Raw genomic sequence first — 21,473 nt, forward strand, 5'->3', positions numbered from 1 at the left:
ACGCTAGCAGGATATTACAGTCCCACCGAAGTCAATGGAATTTTGAATGGCTTGCTGTATTTTACATCCCTGTCCCCAACAGGGCCATAAAATCCCACCCAATGTTTTAAGTTCCCCCCTCCTTTATAGTCAGAAATCAGGGTTTAAAAAGTTGACAAAGAGCACTTACCACATTTAAATTACTAACCTGCCTGTCCTATGGGGGTTTTCCACCTCCTGCAGTTAACACTGCAGTTAAAGGCAGAAGTTAAAGGGTTGCTGCAGACTTCCTGAAATGCCACCAAAATCAGTCCTTTTATCCTGCTGTCCACTAACAAATTCACCTTGTCAGCCTACAATTCTGTCCATTCCCTTCATCTCCCTCCTCCCCAACCAAAATGTGTCTGTTGTTCTTCCTTATCTTGATTTTCAAAGTTTTTTTCAAAGCCATTTTCTCCATGAGTTGATTACACTCTTGAGTGTAGTTGTCTGTTTCCTTCACATAATTCTAGTGCTCTTCATTATTCTTCACCAGTTTACCATAACAACACAATCTTTGAATGAATGTGTAACCAATCTCCGTATAAGTGACAACTCGCTCTTCATGTATCAGAATTTTCAACAATCATTTTTATGTCAGCAATGTGCTCATTACAATCTCATTGGAACTGTTACAGCTGCAGTATCCTTATTTTGCAGGCATATACATTTTAATTGGTTTTGGAATTTAACCTTTAATTGTATAATTCAATTTTTTGCATATGAGCACTTTCACAGAGCTCCGCCAAATGGTGCTCAAATGCTCTTTCGTTTTTAATGTTAGTAAAATGAGAAGTTTAAACAAAGTATTTTAAACATTTGCATCACTCGTCATTGGGATAAGGCTATGGCTCAATGTTATGTTGTCCAACAGAGTGAAATCCCTGTTTTAAATTGCCCCATTTTAAGTTGCCCTATTTTAATGTTGTGCAGTTAAAAAAAAAGTAAAGGGACTGTAAGAATGATGCAAAACCTTTTTGAACCAGGCTGTTCCCATAATGTCTGTGAACGATAAGTTAATGGTTACACGAGAACAGTTAATGTTCGAAAAATGCGTGCTGTTTGTTAATAAAGACGTTAACATCTCAAGTACAAACCACCTGAGCTGCTGATTTTAAGTGGTTTCAATATGTATTATTTAAGTAGCTCTGACACACAAATACGTTACAATATTGCTTGTCATTGCCAATTATCTGCAAACGCCAGTATTCATGTTTAACGTAGGGAGTTTCGTTTTAACGTTGATTTGTGCCGAGTCTGACGTAGGGTTGCATGACCTGATCGATGCCACTTTGAAGTGGCCTTTCCTAAGACCCAACTCTCCATCTCACTGACCAGCCTCCCCCCCGCCCCCACAGTGACTGCTGACCCTCCTTCTTGCCAATGTTGCCGACTCGCCGTATTGAAGTTGGCATTCCCCCAGTTAATTATTCTTACTCTGGGATTGTTCCTTGTCCTTTATCTATAGGGTCGGGAGCAGGATGTGTGGTGAGCAGGAGGTTGGGCAAGCACAATCGGCAGTGATCTGCAGGGTTAGTGAGTGGGAGTGGTGGCAAGTGGGAGGGGGAGTTGGTGAACAGGGGAGGTGGCAAGTGGGAGGGTTGGCGAGCAGGGGAGGTGGCGAGCTGGAAGGTTAGCAAGCTGGAGGTGGGAGGAACAGGAAAGGCAGTGAGCTGGAGGGCTGGCAAGCGGGAGGAGGCGGAAAAGGACAAGGAACAATCTAGAGTAAGAATAATTAACTTGGGGAAAGCTAACTTCAATGGGGTGAGAATAGATCTGGCCCAGATCAATTGGAATCAAAAGTTGGCAGGCAGAACAGTACCTGAACAATGGGCTGCCTTTAGTGAAGAGAAATTGTGGCACAGCCAAGGTATATTCCCACAAAGTGGAAAAACAGGGCAAACAAATCCAGAGTTCCCCGTATTATAAAAGGAATAGAGATAAAGATGAAAAGAAAAAGTGTGATTATGACAGATGTCATTTCAATAATACAACCGAGAGCCAGGCTGAATATAGAAAGTTCAGAGGGTAAGTGCAAAAGCAAATAAGAGAAGCAAAGACAGAGTATGAAAAGAGACTAGCAGCTAATATAAAAGGAAATTCAAATGTCTTCTATAGGCATATAAATTGTAAAATTGTAATAAAAGGAGGAGTAGGGGTGATTAGGGACCAATAAAAGGGATTTACAGTTGGAGGCAGAGAGCATGGCGAAGGTATCAAATGAATACTTTGCATATCTTTACCAAGGAACAAGATGTGCAGGTAATGGTGAAAGAGGAGGTAATTCAGATATTTGAAGGGTTTAAAATTGATAAGGAGGAGGTATTTGATAGGTTGTCTGTACTTAAAATCGTTAGGCACCAGGACCAGATGGGATGCATCCACTGAGGATACTAGGGGAAGCAAGGGTGGAAATTGAGGAGGCACTGGCCATTGTTTTCCAGCCTTCTTTCGACTCAGGGTGGTGCCAGAGGACTGAAGAACTCCAAATGTTACACCCTTGTTGAAAAAAGGGCATAAGGATAAGCCCAGCAATACAGGCCAGTCAGTTTAATCTTGGTGGTGGGGAATCTTCTAGAAACGATAATTCAGGACAAAATTAATAGTCACTTGGACAAATGCGTGTTAATTAAGGAAAGTTAGCATTGATTTGTTTTGGGAAAATCGTGTTTAACTTTCTGGAGTTTTTTGATGAGATAACAAAGAGGGTTGATGAGAGTAATGCTGTTGATGTGGCATAAATGGACATTCAAAAGACATTTGATGCAGTACCACACAACAGACTTGTGAGAAAAATTATAGCCCATGGAATAAAAGGGACAGTAGCAATACGGATATGAAATTGGCAGTGTGACAAAAAACAGAGACTAATGGTTAGTGGATGTTTTTTGTATAGGAGGAAGATTTATAATGAAGTTCTCTGAGGATTGGTATTGGGACCCTTGTTCTCCTTGAAATATATTAATGACCTGAACCTTGGTCTAGGGGGCATAATTTCAAAATTTGTGGATGATACAAAACTTGGAAACATTGTGAGCTGTTCGGAGGATAGTGTAGAATTTCAAAAAGCCATTGACAGGTGGGTGGAATGGGCAGACCAGTGGCAGATGAAATTTAATGCAGGGAAGTGCAAAGTGATTCATTTTGGCAGAAAGAACATAGAGAGACAATATAAAATAAAGTGTGCAATTCCAAAGAGGCTGCAGGAGCAGAGGGAGCTGGATGTATATGCATATAAATGATTGAAGGGGGCAGGACAGGTTGAGAGAGCAGTGGCAGGACAGGTTGAGAGAGCAGTTAACAAAGCATATGGCATCCTGGGCTTTATCAATAAGGACATAGGGTGTAAAAGCAAAGAAATTATGTTAAACCTGTATGAAACACTGGTTCAGCCTCAACTGGAGTATTGTTTCTAATTCTGGGCACTACACTTTAGAAAAGATATGAAGGCATCAGTGGGAGTACAGAAAAGATTCACGAGAATGGCCGCAGCGGAACTTTAATTGCATAAATAGATTGGAGAAATTGGGACTGTTTTTCTTGGAAAATAGAAGGTTGAGAGGAGATTTGATAAAGCTGTTCAAAATCATGAGTGTACTGGACAGAGTTGATGAGGAAAAATGTTCCTAGAAGGATCAAGAGCAAGAGGGCATAGATTTAAGGTAATTGGCAAAAGAAGCAATAGCAACCTGAGGAAAAAACCTTTTCATGCAGCGAGTGGTTAGGATCTGGAATGCACTGGCCAAGAGTGTGGTGGAAGCAGATTCAATCAAGGCATTCCAGAAGGAATTGCATTATTTCATGAAAAGCAAGAATGTGCAGGCCTGTAAGGAGAAGGCATGGGAGTGCCACTAGATAAATTGCTCCTATGTGAGACGGCACAGACGCAACAATCCAAATGACCACGTTCTGTGCTGTAACAATTCTGTGAAGTAGAAAGGGTTAGCATATGTCTTTTCTCTTTTAAACTTATTTTATTTTATAAGTTATTTAATTTGCGAATTGTGACAAAGGGCTGAATTTTGCCAGAATTGCACTAAGTACGGTAGCAGGCGGGTAAAATGGAGTCCTACTTGCCGATGAAAATGGTGGGTTTTCACACCTTTTCTTCCCAAGCCGGCCTCATCATATATTCACTCCCGCGAAACACGCCGTTTCCATGGCAGGCGCCCGTTCGCCATCACCCCCACTGTTGCATTGCGCCAGCCGCCATCTTTAAAAGGCAGCTGCCAGCAAAGCTCTCATCGCCACGAGCTCACCACTGCTGCCTGGGAGACATGGCCAGAAAAGGCAAAAAGACTGCAGTCCCCCGCTTCAACGCTGGGTCCCTCAAGCGACTGCTGAATGCCGTGGAGGCCCGCCGGGATGTGTTCTACCCCCACACTGGCCACAGGTTGGGTAGCAATGTCACCAGCCCGGTTTGGGAGACAGTGGCAGCAGTGGTCAATGCCAACACCCTTAAGAAGAGGACAGCCACCCAGTGCCGCAAAAGGATGAATGATCTCCTCCATTCCGCCAGGGTAAGTCACTCTTTTCATCACTCCCCACTCACACACTCACAAACCTATCAAACATCCACAGGGCCCTCACTCACTGCCAGTGCAAGGGATATCACCATTCATACACACCATCACTGTCCTCATCCCATCCTTGGGACCAATCACCACCCACACAGGCCAGACATACTTATCACCTGGCCTGGTAAGCATCCTGATACACTCTCCCCATCTCTATCCATGCAGGACAAACTGGCTCACAACAGGAGGGAAAGACCACAGATAGGTGGAGGGATGCTGGAATTTAAAGTTCTCACAGAATTTGAAAACAGAGCCATCCAGCTGGACAGCAATGACTGGGACCGGTCCTGTGCTGACAGTGAGCTTGGTGCTGCTCTACCAAGTGAGGGTCCAGCAGTGCAACATGCATCGGATAACCATACTGAGTGATGTGTCCTCTTTCACAGGTCACTGCCATGCACGAATTATCTCCCTTTGCTTTCGCAGGCACACCTGAGAAGCAGCAGATGGAGTTCACGACCCAGAGCCTCCAAGCAAGCTCCGAAGAAACCTCCGAAAAGGAACCTGAAGGCACCCTCCCTGAAGTCCCGTCACAGCGCTCATCCACACAATGCACCAGCACAGAGACACGCACCTCGGTAGGATCTAGCTTTAGAGTAGCCTCAGGATCATAATCTGGTGAGCACATCGCACTTTCTGATCCACAGCAGGCGGAGGCTGGGACTTTCCACATCCCCAGCACTTGGAGGACTGCTGGAGGCCAGAATGTTGCTGAGTCTGAGTCAGATGACGAGCCTCTGGAGCAGCAAAGACAAGCTTGGGAACATCAGGAAGGGGTGTCCGCTGCAATCCTCACACTGCAAGGCACAATGGAGGAGTCCATCCATCTTCAGGCTGAGCTGATAGCATTGCAACGCACCAAGGTCAACACCGGCAGGATGGCGGCCGCCATGGAGACCTTGATCCAGGACGTCACTTCTACACTACTGCGCAGGCTTAGCTCCATCGCTGATGCCATACTTGGCCTCCAACAGTGTGTATGCAAGTTGGGTGCTGGGCAGCTCGATCTCACTCCAGCTACCCCTTCCGCTCACGGAGTCAGCCAGGGGCCCTTGGGCACCCACTGGGAGGAGGTTCAGCAGGTGCACGCTCTGGGGCTTTCCACCTAGGTGACTCTGGGAGTGACCAGCCCATCTGACTCCCCTCCTCCTGTGACCTCCACAGATCCAGCTTCACAAGCAGAGGAGGGTGCCATTGCCACACAGCAGGACCCCAAAAGCAGGCTGGGGCCCTTCAAGCCTTGGTCCTCCAGAGGACATCCGCCAAAGTCATCATAGACAGGGCATCACAATCAGTAGGCTGCCTCCACCTCTGCTGTGGATGTCCGGGGAGCACCAAGACATAGCAGCAGGTTTAGAACAGTTAAGGAGAATTAGTTGCACAATCTGGGCACGGGTGTTAATCACTTGTACATAATGTTCACTATTGTCAATAAACTCCCAAGAATGTCTCCCTGCCTATGGCTCCTTGTTCTGATGAGCAATGTTCTTGTCACTCAGATATGAAACCTTTCTGCACAAGATAAAAGGCAGGTGTCTCAGTCTAGGGCCTCTTCCCTGTGCTCTGTGCCACCTTCAGACCGCAGTAATGGTCTAGCCTCACGCTCCCTGGAAACATTACTGATGCCTGCACCTAAGCAGTGCTGGTCATTGCTGCCAGAATGCAGTGGGCAAGCACCACAGAGTTCTCTCATACTCTTTATGTGCTCTCAGCACTTTAAGGTGGGGCTGGACCCCATCACACCAGCATCTGCGACCAGTGATGTTGTGCACCAGCTCCTGAAGTTTTGAGGTGCTGAAAACAGACACAGCATCAGATGCATCTAAAGTTTCATGGCTGCGTCTCTCAGATGGCCCTGATCATGGAGCGCAAGCGAGCTGCCCTCGGTGAGACAGGAGTCAGACATTCTCAGAGGCCATGTGAAGGCCTATGGAGTGTCCTCACTGCATGTTGTCATCATCCTCCAGCCATGGAGCGACTATTAGGAGCATTCTCACAGAGGGTATTGACACTGAGATAAGCCAGAAAGGAGTCAAATGTTCACAACTGTGATGTGAGGATCTATGTCGACACCTCACTGCATGTCGTCATCATCCTCCACAAATCTAGTAGCTATGAGGGCGTCCCAAGTGCGCCTGCCTCACCTAGCCAGTGCGAGAGCTTCATCCCCGTCATCGTCACAACCGAGGACCCCCTCACCCACATCCCCGTCAGCATCCTCCTCATCGGAGGAGACATGCAGCTTCTCCATCTGCTCCTCAGCCAGCTCCTCACACCGTTGCAGCGCCAGGTTGTATAAGGCGCAGCAGATGACGACGATGCGTGACATCCTCTGCGGACTGTATTGCAGGGCTCCACCAGACCGGGCCAGGCACTGCATCCTTAGTATCCCAATGGTCTGCTGCACCAAGTTGCGAGCTGTTGCATGAGCCTCATTATAGCGTCGATCTGCTGCAGTCTGAGGCTGCTGCACGGGTGTCATCAGCCATGGCCTCTGCGGGTAGCCCTTGTTCCCAAGTAGCCAACCCTGCAGCCTCTGTGGGCCCTGAAAGACTGCAGGGATCTGCGAGCGACTCAGGGTGTAGTTGTCGTGCACACTCCTTGGAAACCGTGTGCATACCTGCAGGTTGCGTTTCTGGTGATCGCATACCAGCTGCACACTCAGTGAGTGGAAGCCCTTACGGTTGATGAAGTCCACCGAGTGTAGCAATGGAGACCTGAGCACCACGTATGTGCAGTCAATCGCACCCTGCACCTGTGGGAATCCCGAGATCAGGGCGAATCCAATGGCCCTTCCATCCTAGCTGTCCTGGTCTTGGGTGAAATGCATAAAGTTGTGTGCCATGGAGAAGATGGCATCTGTGACCTCATGGATGCATTTGTGGGTGGCGAATTGTGAAATCCCATAGAGGACACCTGTGGAGCCCTGAAAGGAGCCACTGGTATAGAAATTGAGCGCCACGGTCACTTTCACAGCCACTGGCATTGGATGCCCTTCATGTCCCCTTGGCGCCAAGTCCTGCAGTAAGTGGCAGATGTGAGTCATCAGGTCCCTAGACACAGTCGTCAGTGACACTGGTTCTCAGCCATCTGCAGGAATGGCAGGCGGTGTCTATAGCCCCTGGGCGTCACTAGGCTCTGACCAGCCACAGCTCACTGTCGCTCCTGGGCAGCGTGTGTGGGAGCTCCTGCTGCCCTTTCTTCATGAGGTTGCTGCTCCTGCCTTTGCATTGCCAGGTGCCTCAGTCTCTCCTCCGTCTTCTACGGTCTCTGTAACCCATCAGGCACAGCTAGGTCACCAGGATCTATGATCCTGAAGTGGTTCTCCTGCAGCATGAAAGAGAGAGAGAGACGTGGTTATCATGGCTGTACTTAGTACCTTTCCTGGCCCTGTGTGAGCGCCCCTTAATGTTCCCCAGAGAGTGCTGATCACCACTCGGATGGCCAGAGATGAGTGCGCTGCATGGCTGCCCTGTCAACCTGCGACATGGGGGACACTGGCCCAAACCAGGATGCTGAGATTGAAAGGGGCTGTGAGCACCTCCAGCAGTGACTGCTACATGGCCAGTGTTGGCGAGGAGATTGTATAAGGTGTGCATCTGCTCTGTGCTGCAATAAAGTGGTGGCAGATTCGAAATCTGTGCTGGGGTGGGTGGAGGGGCGGAGGGGGGTAAGGTATGGAGTGCTTGGTGGCCCTTTGGTGCCTCCACAATGCTTGCATGGGCAGGCAGGCTGGGAGCCTGACCCCAATCATATCACTGTGGCTGTACCTGATCTGTCTTAGTTGCAGAGGTTGGTTAGTTTATACAAGTGACCCTAATGTGAGGCCGTTTCCATCGCTTACGCTGACCCCCACCTCGATTGCCTGTGCATGGGATGCAGTGCCAGGGCAGCACTTGACCCCCCCTCAGCAGTCGCCTCCAAGGCTGGCCAGCACTGCCCCCAGACAACCCCCGCCCCTCATCAGTCTCCCTGAGGCTGGCTAGCACTTGCCCCCAGACACCCCCTACCCCTCAGCAGTTGCCTCTGAGGCTGGCCAGCACTTGCTCCCCAGACACCCCCACCCCTCAGCAGTCGCCTGCAGGGCCGGGCATCAGTTTCCCTCGTCCCCTGGCGCCCCTTAGGCCTGTAAACAAGGGGCAAGCTATGGTGAACACTGCTGCTCACTCACCTCAGTTCCTCCAAAGTGAAGGCCGCCAAGTGCTTGTCGCCTGTGTGCAGTTGTGAAACACATCAGTGTCCTTTCCGCCGATGTGGAAGGACGATACGGCGGGGTTCCAAGAGCCTGGCGGGATGACCTTTTAATTATGTGCTAATGTATTACAATTAGCTCCCTGCCAGCCGATGGCGGGAAACACGGCCCGCCTTCAGCAGGCTGAGCACAAGATCACAACCTGCCTTCATGCCTTCGTGAAGTGGATCACGCCATATTTCCGCACACGCCACCTATCATGCCCACCACCAGCAGGCTCGGAAAATTCCGCCCAAAGAGTCTACAGAGGGATATAGACAGGTTAAGTGAGTGGGCAAAAACATGGCAGATGGAATATAATATGGGAAAATGTGAGGTTTTGCACTTTGGCAGGAAGAATAGAGGAGCTGAATATTATTTAAATGGAGAAAGACTGGAGAAAGCTGCAGCACAGAGAGATTTGGGGGTCCTCATGCATGAATCCTTAAAAGCTAGCATACAAGTTCAGCAGGTAATAGTTAAGACAAATGTAATGTTGGCCTTTATTTCAAAGGGAATGGAGTATGAAAATAGAAAGTCTTGCTAAAACTATACAAGGCATTAGTTAGATCACACCTAGAATGCTGTGAACAGTTTTGGTCCCCTTATCTAAGGAAAGATATACTGGCATTGGAGGCAATCCAGAGAAGGTTCACTAGGTTGATTCTGGGGATGGATGGATTTTCTTATGAGGAGAGGTTGAGTAGATTGGGCCTGTACTCATTGGAGTTTAAAAGAATGAGAGGCGACCTTATTGAGACATATAAGATTCCTAGGGGGCTTGACAGAGTAGATGCTGAGAGGTTGTTTCCCCTTGTGGGAGAGTCTAGGGCCAGAGAGAATAATCTCAGAGTAAGGGAGCACCCATTTAAAACAGAGATGAGGAGGAATTTCTTGTCTCAGAGGGTAGTGAACCTGTGGAATTCTTTATCGCAGAGGGATGTAGAGGCTGGGCCATTAAGTATATTCAAGGCTGAGATAGACATATCTTTAATCAGTAAGGGAATTAGGGTTATGAGGAAAAGGCAGGAAAGTGGAGCTGAGGATTATCAGATCAGCCATGATCTTATTGAATGGCGGAGCGGACTCAGTGGGCCAAATGGCCTGCTTCTGCTCCTACGTCTTATGGCCTTATGGTCTGATAGGAATTTATCAGTGTAAAGTATTTCAGCTAACAGGGCATGTTTTAATATTTTTTCTGATGAGAAAGGTCCTACAGAACCTAAGTACAGCATTTTACATTAGTTGTGATGAGAAAATCTGATTCATTTAATATTCTTTAACTTAAATTTACACTTTTCAGGAATGCAAAGAAAATGTTAAGTGAGCACTAACTGTATTCCTGTTGAATCAAAACACTCTGCAGTAAATCTGCCTTATAAAATTCATGATACAACAGAAATGTTACATTTGATGGTCTTTGAATTAATGAAGAAACTGACCAATAGTCATTTATTGCTGTGTATCCAACTTGAGTCACAAGAGAGCACTTTTAGTCTTTTGCATCTTAAACTCATTCCTTTTCTACTTCTTTCTCTGCTGTTTCTCTATTTTCTCTTCTATCTGTTTCTTTCCATATTTTTCTCTGATTCCACCAGATATTTTTGCGTGTCAATCCTGTCTTGATAATAACAGGCAACATCTCGACAGCACAGGAAGGAATTAGGAACAAAGGAGCAGGAGTAGGCTATTTGGCCCTTCGAGTCTGCTCCACCATTCAATAAGATCATGGCTGATCTGGCTGCGGTCTCAGCTCCACTTTGCGGTCTGCCCCCCCTACAACCCTTGACCCCCTTGCCTAACAAAAATCTGTCCAATTCTGCATTAAGTAAGTTCAAAGACCCAGCCTCCACTACTTTATGGGGAAGAGAATTCCACACATCAATGACCCTTTGGGAGAAAAAGTTTCTCCTCATCTCTGTCTTAAAAGGGAGACCTCTTATTTTTAAATATGTCCCCTTGTTTTAGTCTCCCCCACAAGAGGAAACATCTTCCAGATGGCCACCCTATCAATTCCCCTCAGGATCTTATACGTTTCAACAAGATCACCTCTCATTCTTCTAAACTCCAATGGATATAGGCCTAACCTTTCTTCATAAGACAACCCTTTCATCCCAGGAATGAGTCCAGTGAACCTTATCTGAACTGCTTCTAAAGCAATTATATCTTTTTTTAAATAAGGAGACCAAAACTGCATACACTACTCCAGATGTGGCCTCATCAAGACCCTGTACAGCTGGAGTAAAACTTCCCTACTTTAATATTCCATTCCTCTTGCAATAAACACCAAAAAATGTTTTGCCTTCCTAATCACTTGCTGCAGCTGCAAACTAACTTTATGTGACCATGTACCAGGGCACTTAGATCCCTCTGTTCCACCAAGTTCTGCAATCTTTCTCCTTTTAAATAGTATACTGCTTTTCTGTTCTTCCTGCCAAAGTGAACAAGTTCACATCTACCAACCATGTACTCCATCTGCTAAATTTTCGTCCATTTAACCTGTCTATATCCCTTTATAGACTCTCTATGTCCTCTTGACAACTTACTTTCTGAGATATCTTGGTGTCAGCGACACATTTAGCTACCATACATTCTGTCCCTTCATCCAAGTCATTGATATGGATTGTAAATAGTTGTGGACCCAGCACTGATCCCTCTAGCACTCCACTAATTACAGCTTGCCAATCCGGAAAATACCTATTTATCCCTACTCTCTGCTTCCTGTTAGCCAACCAATCTATTATCCATGCTAATATGTTACCCCCTACACCATGTGCTCTTACTTGTGTAGTAACCTTTGACGTGGTATAAATGCCATCTACCAGTTCCCCTTTATTGACCTTGCATGTTACTTCGTCAAAAAACTCTAACAGGTTAGTTAAACATGATTTCCCTTTCACAAAGTCATGTTGGCTCTGCCTGATCACATTATGATTTTCTAAGTATCCTGCTATAACCTCCTTACTAATGGATTCTAGCACTTTCCCTATGACAGATGTTAGGATAAATGGCCTATAGCTTCCTGCTTCCTGCCTCCCTCTTTCCTTCAATAAAGATGTTACATTAGCTATTTTCCAATCCACTGGACCCTTTCCTGAATCTAAGGAATTTTGGAAGATTATAACCAATGCATCTGCTATCTGTGTCACCACTTTCTTTAAGACCCTAGAATGCAGCCCATCCGGTCCTGGAGACCTGTCAGCTTTTAGGTCTAATAGTTTTCCTAGCAACCTTTCCCTGGTGAAGGTGATTTTATTAAGTTCATCCCTGCCTATCGTCTCTTGATTTTCTAAGGCAGTTTTCTAAGTCCTCTACCATGAAGACAGACACAAAATACCTGTTCAATGCTTTCACAATTTCTTTGTTTTCTATTATCAATCCCCCAGACTCACTCTCCAGAGGACCAACACTAGATTCAGTAGCATTGCGATTAATTAATGTGTTGCACCAACTGAAATCTTCTAATCTGTAAGTCCTAGTGATACTAACCATACATTGGGAAGTACTTAATAGAATCGTAACATGAAAGTGGATGCTGCCCATGATAAACTTGGGCTGATATATTATGGTATATTGTGCAGTGACCTCCCCTCCCTGCCCAATGGTCAGTGCCATAATTCTGCATTTGTTCTGTCTCTCTCAGATATTTCTGGACATGGTGGAGAATTATCCCACTTCCATGCGGACTCTCATCCTATCAGAAAACAACATCAGCTTGGAACTACAACAGCAAATCTCGGATCTGTTGTCTGAGGGAGAGGAAGAGGAGGAAAATGAGAATGAAGGGCAAGAAGATGCAGAAAGAGAGAAGGAAATCTGGATTTCTCAGTGCAGTGAGGAATTATATTTAAATTTGTCTCAGCTATTGTGGGTGTTGGACCAAAATTGGCCAAAGACTCTATGTCATACATTGCAAAGAACATCTCTGACAACATACTAGCGGGGAGCAGAAGTGGGGCACAGGATCTGGGATGAATAGAGGGAGGCGAGTGGGTTCTAATAGGTGGAAAAAAGTTATTGGACTGACTTGAATCCTGGAGGGGGTGGATGTGAATTACAGTCAATGAATTAGCTGAATGCAAAATGCTTTTGGATATTTCTGAGAGATATGGTCAGGTGCTAGATAAGTACCAGTCATTCTTTTTTATTGGTCTAAAACTCATATTGGCAATTCAGCAGGTATGCTTTGTGTTCCTGAAAATCCTTTTCTCCAGTCACCTTGTTCGTCTTTGTGACCCTTCACTCTGTTTCTCCCTCTCTCTCCATCATTGATCCTTTACCATTTATCCCTCGCTCTCAATTTCTGATCCTTCACTCTGTATCTCACTCTATCTATAATTCTTCACTCAGTTTCTACCTCCATCTCTAATACTTCACTCTGTTTCTCCTTCTCCCTCTCTCACGGAGCCTTCATTCTGCTTCTCCCTATCCAACTCTGTCTGATCCTTCACAGTGTTTCCCCCTCTTGATCTTTGATTTTGTTTCTCCCACACTATCAATCTCTGATCCTTCACTCTGTTTCTCCTTCCTTCTTGATCCCTGATCCTTCACTCTGTTTCTCTCTCTTTCTTGACCTCTGACCCTTCACTCTGTTTCTCTCTCTCTCAATCTCCTCTCTCTCTCAATCTCTGATCCTTCATTCTGTTTCCCTCTTCCTCTATCTCTGATCCTTCACTCTGTTTTTCGCTCTCTTAATCTCTAAACCTTCACTCTTTCTCCCTCGGTCTCCATCTCTGAACCTTCACATTGTTTCTCCCTCTCTCTGCATCTCTGATCCTGCTCTCTGTTTCTCCCTCTCTCCCTCTAACTCTGATGCTTATCTTTGTTTCTCCCTCTCTCTGTAACTCTGATCCTTCACTTTGTTTCACCCTCCCTCTCTATCTAGATCCTTCATTCCGTTTCTTCCTCTCTGATCCTTAACTCTGTTTCTCCTGCTGTCCATCTCTGATCCTTCACTCTGTTTCTCCATCTCTCTCTATCTATGAATGTATGAACATACAAACATCCAAATTAGGAGCAAGAGTAGGCCACTTGACCCTTTGAGCCTGCTTGGCCATTCAATAAGATCAGGGCCGATCTGATTATAACCTCCCACCTACCCCAAATAACCTTTCCCCCATTTTTTATCAACAATCTATCTAGCTCTGCCTTGGAAAACATTCTTCCACTGCCATTTGAGGAAGAGAGTTCCAAGACTCATGACCCTCTGAGAGAATTTTTTTTCTCATCTCTGTCTTAAATAAGCGACCCCCTATTCTTAAGCAGTGACCCTTAGTTTAAAGTTCTCCCACAAGAGGAAACATCCTCTCCACATCCATCCTGTCAAGACCCCTTATGATCTTATATGCTTCAATTCACTCACCTCTTACTCTTCTAAACTCCAGCAGATACGAACCTAGCCAGTCTAACCTTTCCTCATAAGGCATCCCACTCATTCCAGGTATTAGTCTAGTAAATCTTCTCTGAAACGCTTCTAATGCTTTACATCCTTCCTGAAATAAGGAGACTAATACTGTACACAGTACCCCAGATGTGGTCTCACCAATGTCCTGTACAACTGAAACATAACCTCCCTACTTTTATATTCAATTCCCCTCTCAATAAATAATAACATTCTATTAGCTTTCCTAACTACTTGCTGTACCTGCGTACTAGCCTTTTGTGATTCATGCTTTAGGACACCCAGATGCCTCCAAATCTCAGAGCTCTGCAATCTCTCAACAGTTAATAATATGCTTCTTTTTTATTCTTGCTGCCAAAATTAGACAATTTCACATTTTCCCACATTATATACCATTTGCCAGATCTTTTCCCACTCACTTAACCCATCTAATTCCCTTTGTAGCCTCCTTATGTCCTCTTCACAGCTTACTTTCCTACCTATCTTTGTGTCATCAACAAATTTAGCAATTATACTGGTTCCTTCATCCAAGTCATCTATATAAATTGTAAAAAGTTGGGGCTCCAGCACTGATCCCTGTGGCACACCACTCGTTACATCTGCCAACCAGAAAAAGACCCATTTATGCCTACTCTGTTTCCTGTTAGCTAGCCAATCTTCTATCCATGCCAATATGTCCCCGCTACACCATGAGCTTTTATTTTTCACAATAACTTTGATACGGCACCTTTGCAAATGCCTTCTGGAAATCTAAGTACAGTACATCCACCCGTCCTCCTTTATCCACAGCACATGTGACTCCTTCAAAGAACTCCAATGAATTGGTTAAGCAAGATTTTCCTTCTACGAAATCATGTTGACTTGGCCTGATTGCCTTGAATTTATCATAACATCTTTACTGATAGCTTCCAACATTTTCCCTATGACAGATGTTAAGTTAACTGGCCTATAGTTTTTGCCTTCGTCTCCCTCCCTTTTTGAATAATGGAGTTACATTTGCTGTCTTCCAATCTAATGGAACCTTCCCCAAATCTATGGAATTTTGGAAAATTGAAACCAACACGTCAACTATCTCACTAGCCACTTCTTTTAAGACCCTCAGATGAAGCCCATCCGGACCTGGGATTCATCAGTCTGCAGCTCCAACAATTTGCTAATACTACATCCCTGGTGATTGTAATTTTCTTGAGGTCCTCCCTCCCTTCCATTGCCTGATTTACAGCTATTTCTGGGCTGTTACCTGTATCCTCTATAGTGAAGACCAATGCAAAGTATCTGTTCAATTCATCTGCCATCTCTTTATTTTTCATTATCAATTCCTCAGACTCACTTTCTATAGGTCCAGCACTCAGTTTTTTAACTCTTTTCTGATTTAAGTATCTGTAGAACATCTTACTATCCATCTTTTTATTTCTAGCTAGCTTTTGCTCATGCTCTAATTTTTCCCTCCCTATTAATCCTTTTGTCATTCTTTATATTCTGTCTAAACTTCTGACCTACCTCCCATCTTTGCACAATTATATGCTTTTTCTTTAAGTTTGATACTGTCTTTGTTCACCACAGATAGTGGGTTGTCCCCTTGGAATTTTTCTTTCTTGTTGGAATGTATCTATTATGTGTATTCTGAAGTATCCATTTAAATGCCCGCCACTGCATCCCTGAACCTTATTTGCCAGCTCACTTTAGCTAGCTCTGCTTTCATTCCCACGTATTGCCTTTACTTAAGTTTAAAATGCTATCTCTGATCGTTCACTCTGCTTCTCCTCTCTCTATCTACGATTCTTCACTCTGTTTCTCCCCCTATCCCCATCTCTGATCCTTCACTCTGTTTCTCCCTCTCTATCTCTGATCCTTCAGTCTGCACCTCCCTCTCTCTTGATCTTAGATCCTTCTCCTCCTAATCCATCACTGTTTTGCCGTCTATCTCTGACCCATCACTCTGTTTCTCCCTCCCTATCTTTAATCCTTCAATCTGTTTCTCCCTCTTTCTCGATCTCTGATCCTTCACTCTTTCATCTCTGATTCTTAACTCTGTTTTTCTCTCTCTCTCTCTATATATATATATATATATATATATATATACCTGTGATCCATCACTCAGTTTCTCCCTTTCTCTATCCTTCACTCTGTTTCTCCTAATCTTTCTATCTCTGATCCTTTACTCTGTTTCTCCTTCTCTCTCTCTAATCCTTGTTGTGACGTGGCAAATGATGTTTGCCCGCCGGACCAAATTCACAAGGGAAACTTGGCCATGCTATCACAACGGCATTGCAATTTGTATTTATTATGAGAACATGTGTGCACTGAATTCAGAAGCAATGATTTTAAAAATTAAATTAAAATATTTATTAACAAAAGAAAAAATTTCAGGCGCATACATAAAACTACAATTACTTAATATTAAAACAAATCCTAAAATTCCTAATTAACCTGACTCCCAATTAGATACCCCCTTTAAGGCAACAGTCCAAAATAGATCTTTAAATTAAAAAAACCAGCAAGTTACCATGGTACCCACTTGACAGCGGAATTCCCAAAAGCTTTTCTCCAACTTTAGTTACTGGACATAGCAGATTTATGCAGACATGGCTGGAGGCTTCCCAAAGACTGTTTCACGCATTCCTGTTAGATCTGACATGTCCCACCCCTCAACATAGCCTTTCATTCTCCTTTATATATGTTTCTCTCTCTTTAATATGTAAATTCCATTGTTCCATATGTCTTTGGAACTTTATCTTTCCTGTAATATAAAAATCTTTCACGTTGCCAATATTGTCAGTAACCTTTGGAAGAATAAACATACTACTTAGCCTTGCTTATGTGGCTAGTTGTAAACATTCTAACATCTTTTTGAAATCCAAACAACCCCTTCACTTACCTAAAAATGCAAATTCTCTTCACACCTTACACTTTAAGACCCCATCCATATTTACTCATGAGCATTCCAAGTACATTCTACACCTAACTTCTTTTGATAATTTCAAGCTTGCAGTCTACCTGACTCCAATGTAATTAAATCACACAAACAGAATCAGCTACACTCACACCCATAAACCTACTTTACAATAAACCAGAATAATATTATGAAAATTATTATACTTTCATAACACCTCCATCCTTATGGAAAAATGAACTGTCATAATTTTAAAAGACGGCTTAATTTTCTCAACCCATCTTACACTACTTATTATACTTATCTATATAACCTAACTATTACATTACCAGATGCATGCATTAGCATGACAATATATACATACAAATCCTTTGTATCAACAGAGGTCATTTCAGTCTAGCTTTAAATGTCCAATTTCCTTTTAAGATTTAAACTCTCAACGATGCATCTGCAATTAGATTTTCTCATCCAGCCATATGTATAATCTGTAAATTAAATGGTTGCAGTAATAAATTCCATCTGAACAGCCTTGCACTTCGATCTCGAAATTTGTCCAGAAATTTTAAAGCATTGTGGTCTGTATAAACAATTGCTTCTGATGAATTGCTTGCAACATAAACCTCAAAATCCTGTAACACTAACACCAGACCCAGAGTCTCCTTTTCGATGGTTGAATATCTTATCTGTTTTACATTCAGCTTTCGTGAAAAATACCCTATTGGTTTCTCAATTCCAGTTTCATCTTCTTGCAGCAGTACGGCACCAATGCACACACCACTTGTGTCAACTGCTAACTTAAACTGCTTGGCATAATTAGCCTCTGCCAAACTGGTATCATAGTCAATACAATTTTTAAACTGTCAGATGCCTTCTGACACTCCTGTGTCCAGTGAAACTTCTTGTTCTTTTTTAATAGTTCAGTCAGTGGAGCAACCACTTGGCTAAGATTTGATGCAAACTTCCAGTAAAACCCACTCATGCCCAGAAATCTCAAAACTTCACATTTTTTTGCAGGCATGGGGAAATTCACAATGGCTTCGGCTTTGACTTTCACAGCTCTCAAAGCCACCTCACCATGTCCAGTGATATGACCTAGATATGTAACTTGCGCTTTTGCAAGCTCACTCTTAGCCAAGTTCACCACCAAATTAGCTTCTTGCAGTCGATTAAACAGTTCTTCCAGATGTTGTAAATGCTCCTCCCATGTTTGACTAAAAACTATCAAGTTGTCAATATGAACAACACAATTCTCCAGTCCTGCAATTATATGTTAGTCAGACTTTGAAATGTTGCTGGTGCATTTTTCATACCAAATGGCATAACTTTGAACTGATATAGGCCATCTGGCATCACAAAAGCTGACATCTCCTTTGCTCTCTCCAAAAACAGTGCTTGCCAATATCCTCTCAGCAAGTCAATCTTTGTGATAAACTTTGATTGTCCCACTTTCTCAATGCAATCTTCCATCTGTGGCATGGGATATGAATCCGCTTTTGCCCCTGCATTTACCTTTTGATAATCCACACACAGTCTTTGTGTTCTGTCCAAGTTCAGGACCATCAGACTAGGCAAACTCCAGTTACCGTAACTAGACTCAATGACGTAATTTTGAAGCATGAATTCAATTTCTTTCTTAACTTGTGATAATTTTGCTGGACTTAAGGTATAAGGATGTTCCTATTTTGAAACTGAATCCTCGACATTTACATCATGTGTAGCTATATTTGTCCTCCCCAGCTTATTCCCACAAAGAGCTTTGTGTGATTGCAATAGCTTCTTCAAATCACTTTGATGCTAGTGTAAACATCCCTACCATCCCTTGGAAGATGGTTGGGCATGGGACACTACCCTGAGGAACTCCTGTAGTGATGCCCTGGAGCTGAAATGAATGACCTCCAACAACCACAACCATCTTCCTGTGTGTTAGGTATGACTCCAACCAGTGGAGAGTTGTCCCACTGATTCCCATTGACTCCAGTTTTGCTAGGGGTCCTTGATGTCACACTCAGGTCACATGCGTCCTTGATGTCAAGGGCAGTCACTCTCACCTCACCTTGGGAATTCAGCTTTTTTGCCCATGTTTGAACCAAGGCTGTAATGATGTCAGGAGATGAGTGGCCCTGGTGGACCCCAAACTGGGCATCAGTGAGCAGGTTATTGCTAAGCTAGTGCCGCTTGATAGGACTATTGATGACCCCTAACATCATTTTACTGATGATCGAGAGTAGACCGATGGGGTGGTAAACAGCTGGGTTGAATTTGTCCTGCTTTTTGTGTAGACAGGGCATACCTGGGCAATTTTCCACATAGCTGGGTAGATGCCAGTGTTGTAGCTGTATTGCAACAGCTTGACTAGGGGATTGACAAGTTCTGGAGCACTAGTTTTCAATACTATTGCTGGAATATTGTCAGGTCCTTAGCCTTTGCACTATCCAGTGCCTTCAGAGCTGTTTCTTCATATCATGTAGAGTGAATCGAATTGGCTGAAGATTGGCATCTGTAATGCTGGGGGCCTCTGGAGGAGGCCGGGATGGATCATCCACTCTGGGCTTCTAGCTGAAGATTGTAGCAAATATTTCAGCCTTATCTTTGGCACTGATGTGCTGGGCTCCTCCATCATTGAGGATGGGGATATTTGTGGAGCCTCCTTCTCCAGTGAATTGTTTAATTGCCCACCACCATTCACGACTGGATGTGGCAGGACTGCAGAGCTTAGATCTGATCCATTAGTTGTGGGATCGCTTAGCTCTATCTATCACTTGCTGTTTATGTTCTTTGGCACGCAAGTTATCCTGTTTTATAGCTTCACCTGGTTGACACCAGGTCTGCCTGGTGTTGCTCCAGGCATGACCTCCTGCACTCTTCATTGAACCATCCGTTGATCTCCTGGCTTGATGGTAATGGTCAGACCACATTTAGAATATTGTGAGCAATTTTGGGCCCCGTATCTCAGGAAGGATGTGCTGGCCCTGGAGAGGGTCCAGAGGAGGTTCACGAGAACGATCCCAGGAATGAAAGGCTTAACATATGAGGAACGTTTGAGGACTCTGGGTCTATACTCGATGGAGTTTAGAAGGATGAGGGGGGGATCTGATTGAAACTTACAGAATACTGAAAGGCCTGATAGAGTGGACGTGGGGAAGATGTTTCCATTAGTAGGAGAGACTAGGACCCGAGGGCACAGCCTCAGAGTAAAGGGAAGACCTTTTAGAACAGAGATGAGGAGAAACTTCTTTAGCCAGTGGTGAATCTATGGAATTCATTCCCACAGAAGGCTGTGGAAGCCAGGTCATTGAGTGTATTTAAGACCAAGATAGATAGGTTCTTGATTGGTAAGGGGATCAAAGGTTACGGGGAGAAGGCGGGAGAATGGGTTTGAGAAACTTATCAGCCATGATTGAATGGCGGAGCAGACTCGATGGGCTGAATGGCCTAATTTCTGCTCCTATGTCTTATGGTCTTATGGTAGAGTAGGGGATATGCCGGGCCATGAGATTACAGATTGTGTTTGAGTACAATCCTGCTGCTGCTGATGGCTCACAGCACCTCATGTATTCCCAGTCTTGAGTTGTTAGATCTGTTCGAAAGCTATCCCATTTAGCACGGTGGTAGTGCCACACAACACGATGGAGCATATCCTCAATGTGAAGGCTGAGATATCATCTCCACGACTGTGCGGTGGTCACTCCTACCAATACTGTCATGGACAGATGCATCTGCAGCAGGCAGGTTGGTGAGGATGAGGTCAAGTATATTTTTCCCTCTTTTTGGTTCTCACTTTTTGGTTCCCTCACCACCTGCTGCAGACCCATTCTAGCAGCTATGTCCTTTAGGATTAGGCCAGTTTGGTCAGTAGCGGTGCAACCGAGCCATTCTAGGTGATGGAAAACAAAAACAAAATTACCTGGAAAAACTCAGCAGGTCTGGCAGCATTGGCGGAGAAGAAAAGAGTTGACGTTTCGAGTCCTCATGACCCTTCAGCAGAACTGAGTGAAGTTAGGAGAGGGGTGAAATATAAGCTGGTTTAAGGTCGGGGGGGGGTGGTGGGGGGGTGGTGTTTAAGGTCGGGGGGGGGCGGGGGTTTTAAGGTCGGGGGGGGTTTAAGGTCGGGGGGGGCAGGGGGGGTTTTAAGGTCGGGGGGGTGGGGGGGTGGGTGGGGGGGGTGATAGACATTGTCCACAGATATACGCATCAGGGCAAATGTCCAGTCTGGGGGAGGGAGTTGCCCTGCGAGTCCTTAACATCGATTCCGGACCCCATGAAGCCTCGTGGCATCGGGTCAAACACGGGCAAGGAAATCTTCTGCTGATTACCACGTACTGCCTTCTCTGAGCTGATGAATCAGTGCTCCTC

General features: G+C 44.7%; 1 protein-coding gene across 2 annotated transcripts in view; it reads left to right on the forward strand.

Moving 5' to 3' along the window:
• The window catches only part of lrrc73 (leucine rich repeat containing 73), a 172,606-nt gene that overhangs the window by 127,749 nt on the left and 23,384 nt on the right, over positions 1 to 21,473 (forward strand). For both annotated transcript variants that reach the window (XM_078542801.1, XM_078542802.1), the window contains one exon: positions 12,470 to 12,659. In XM_078542801.1, coding sequence (XP_078398927.1) covers positions 12,470 to 12,659 — 190 coding nt within the window. The remainder of the gene's footprint in view (positions 1 to 12,469; positions 12,660 to 21,473) is intronic.

Source organism: Cetorhinus maximus, chromosome 5 (assembly GCF_964194155.1).
Source record: "Cetorhinus maximus chromosome 5, sCetMax3.hap1.1, whole genome shotgun sequence".
NCBI lineage: Eukaryota > Metazoa > Chordata > Chondrichthyes > Lamniformes > Cetorhinidae > Cetorhinus > Cetorhinus maximus.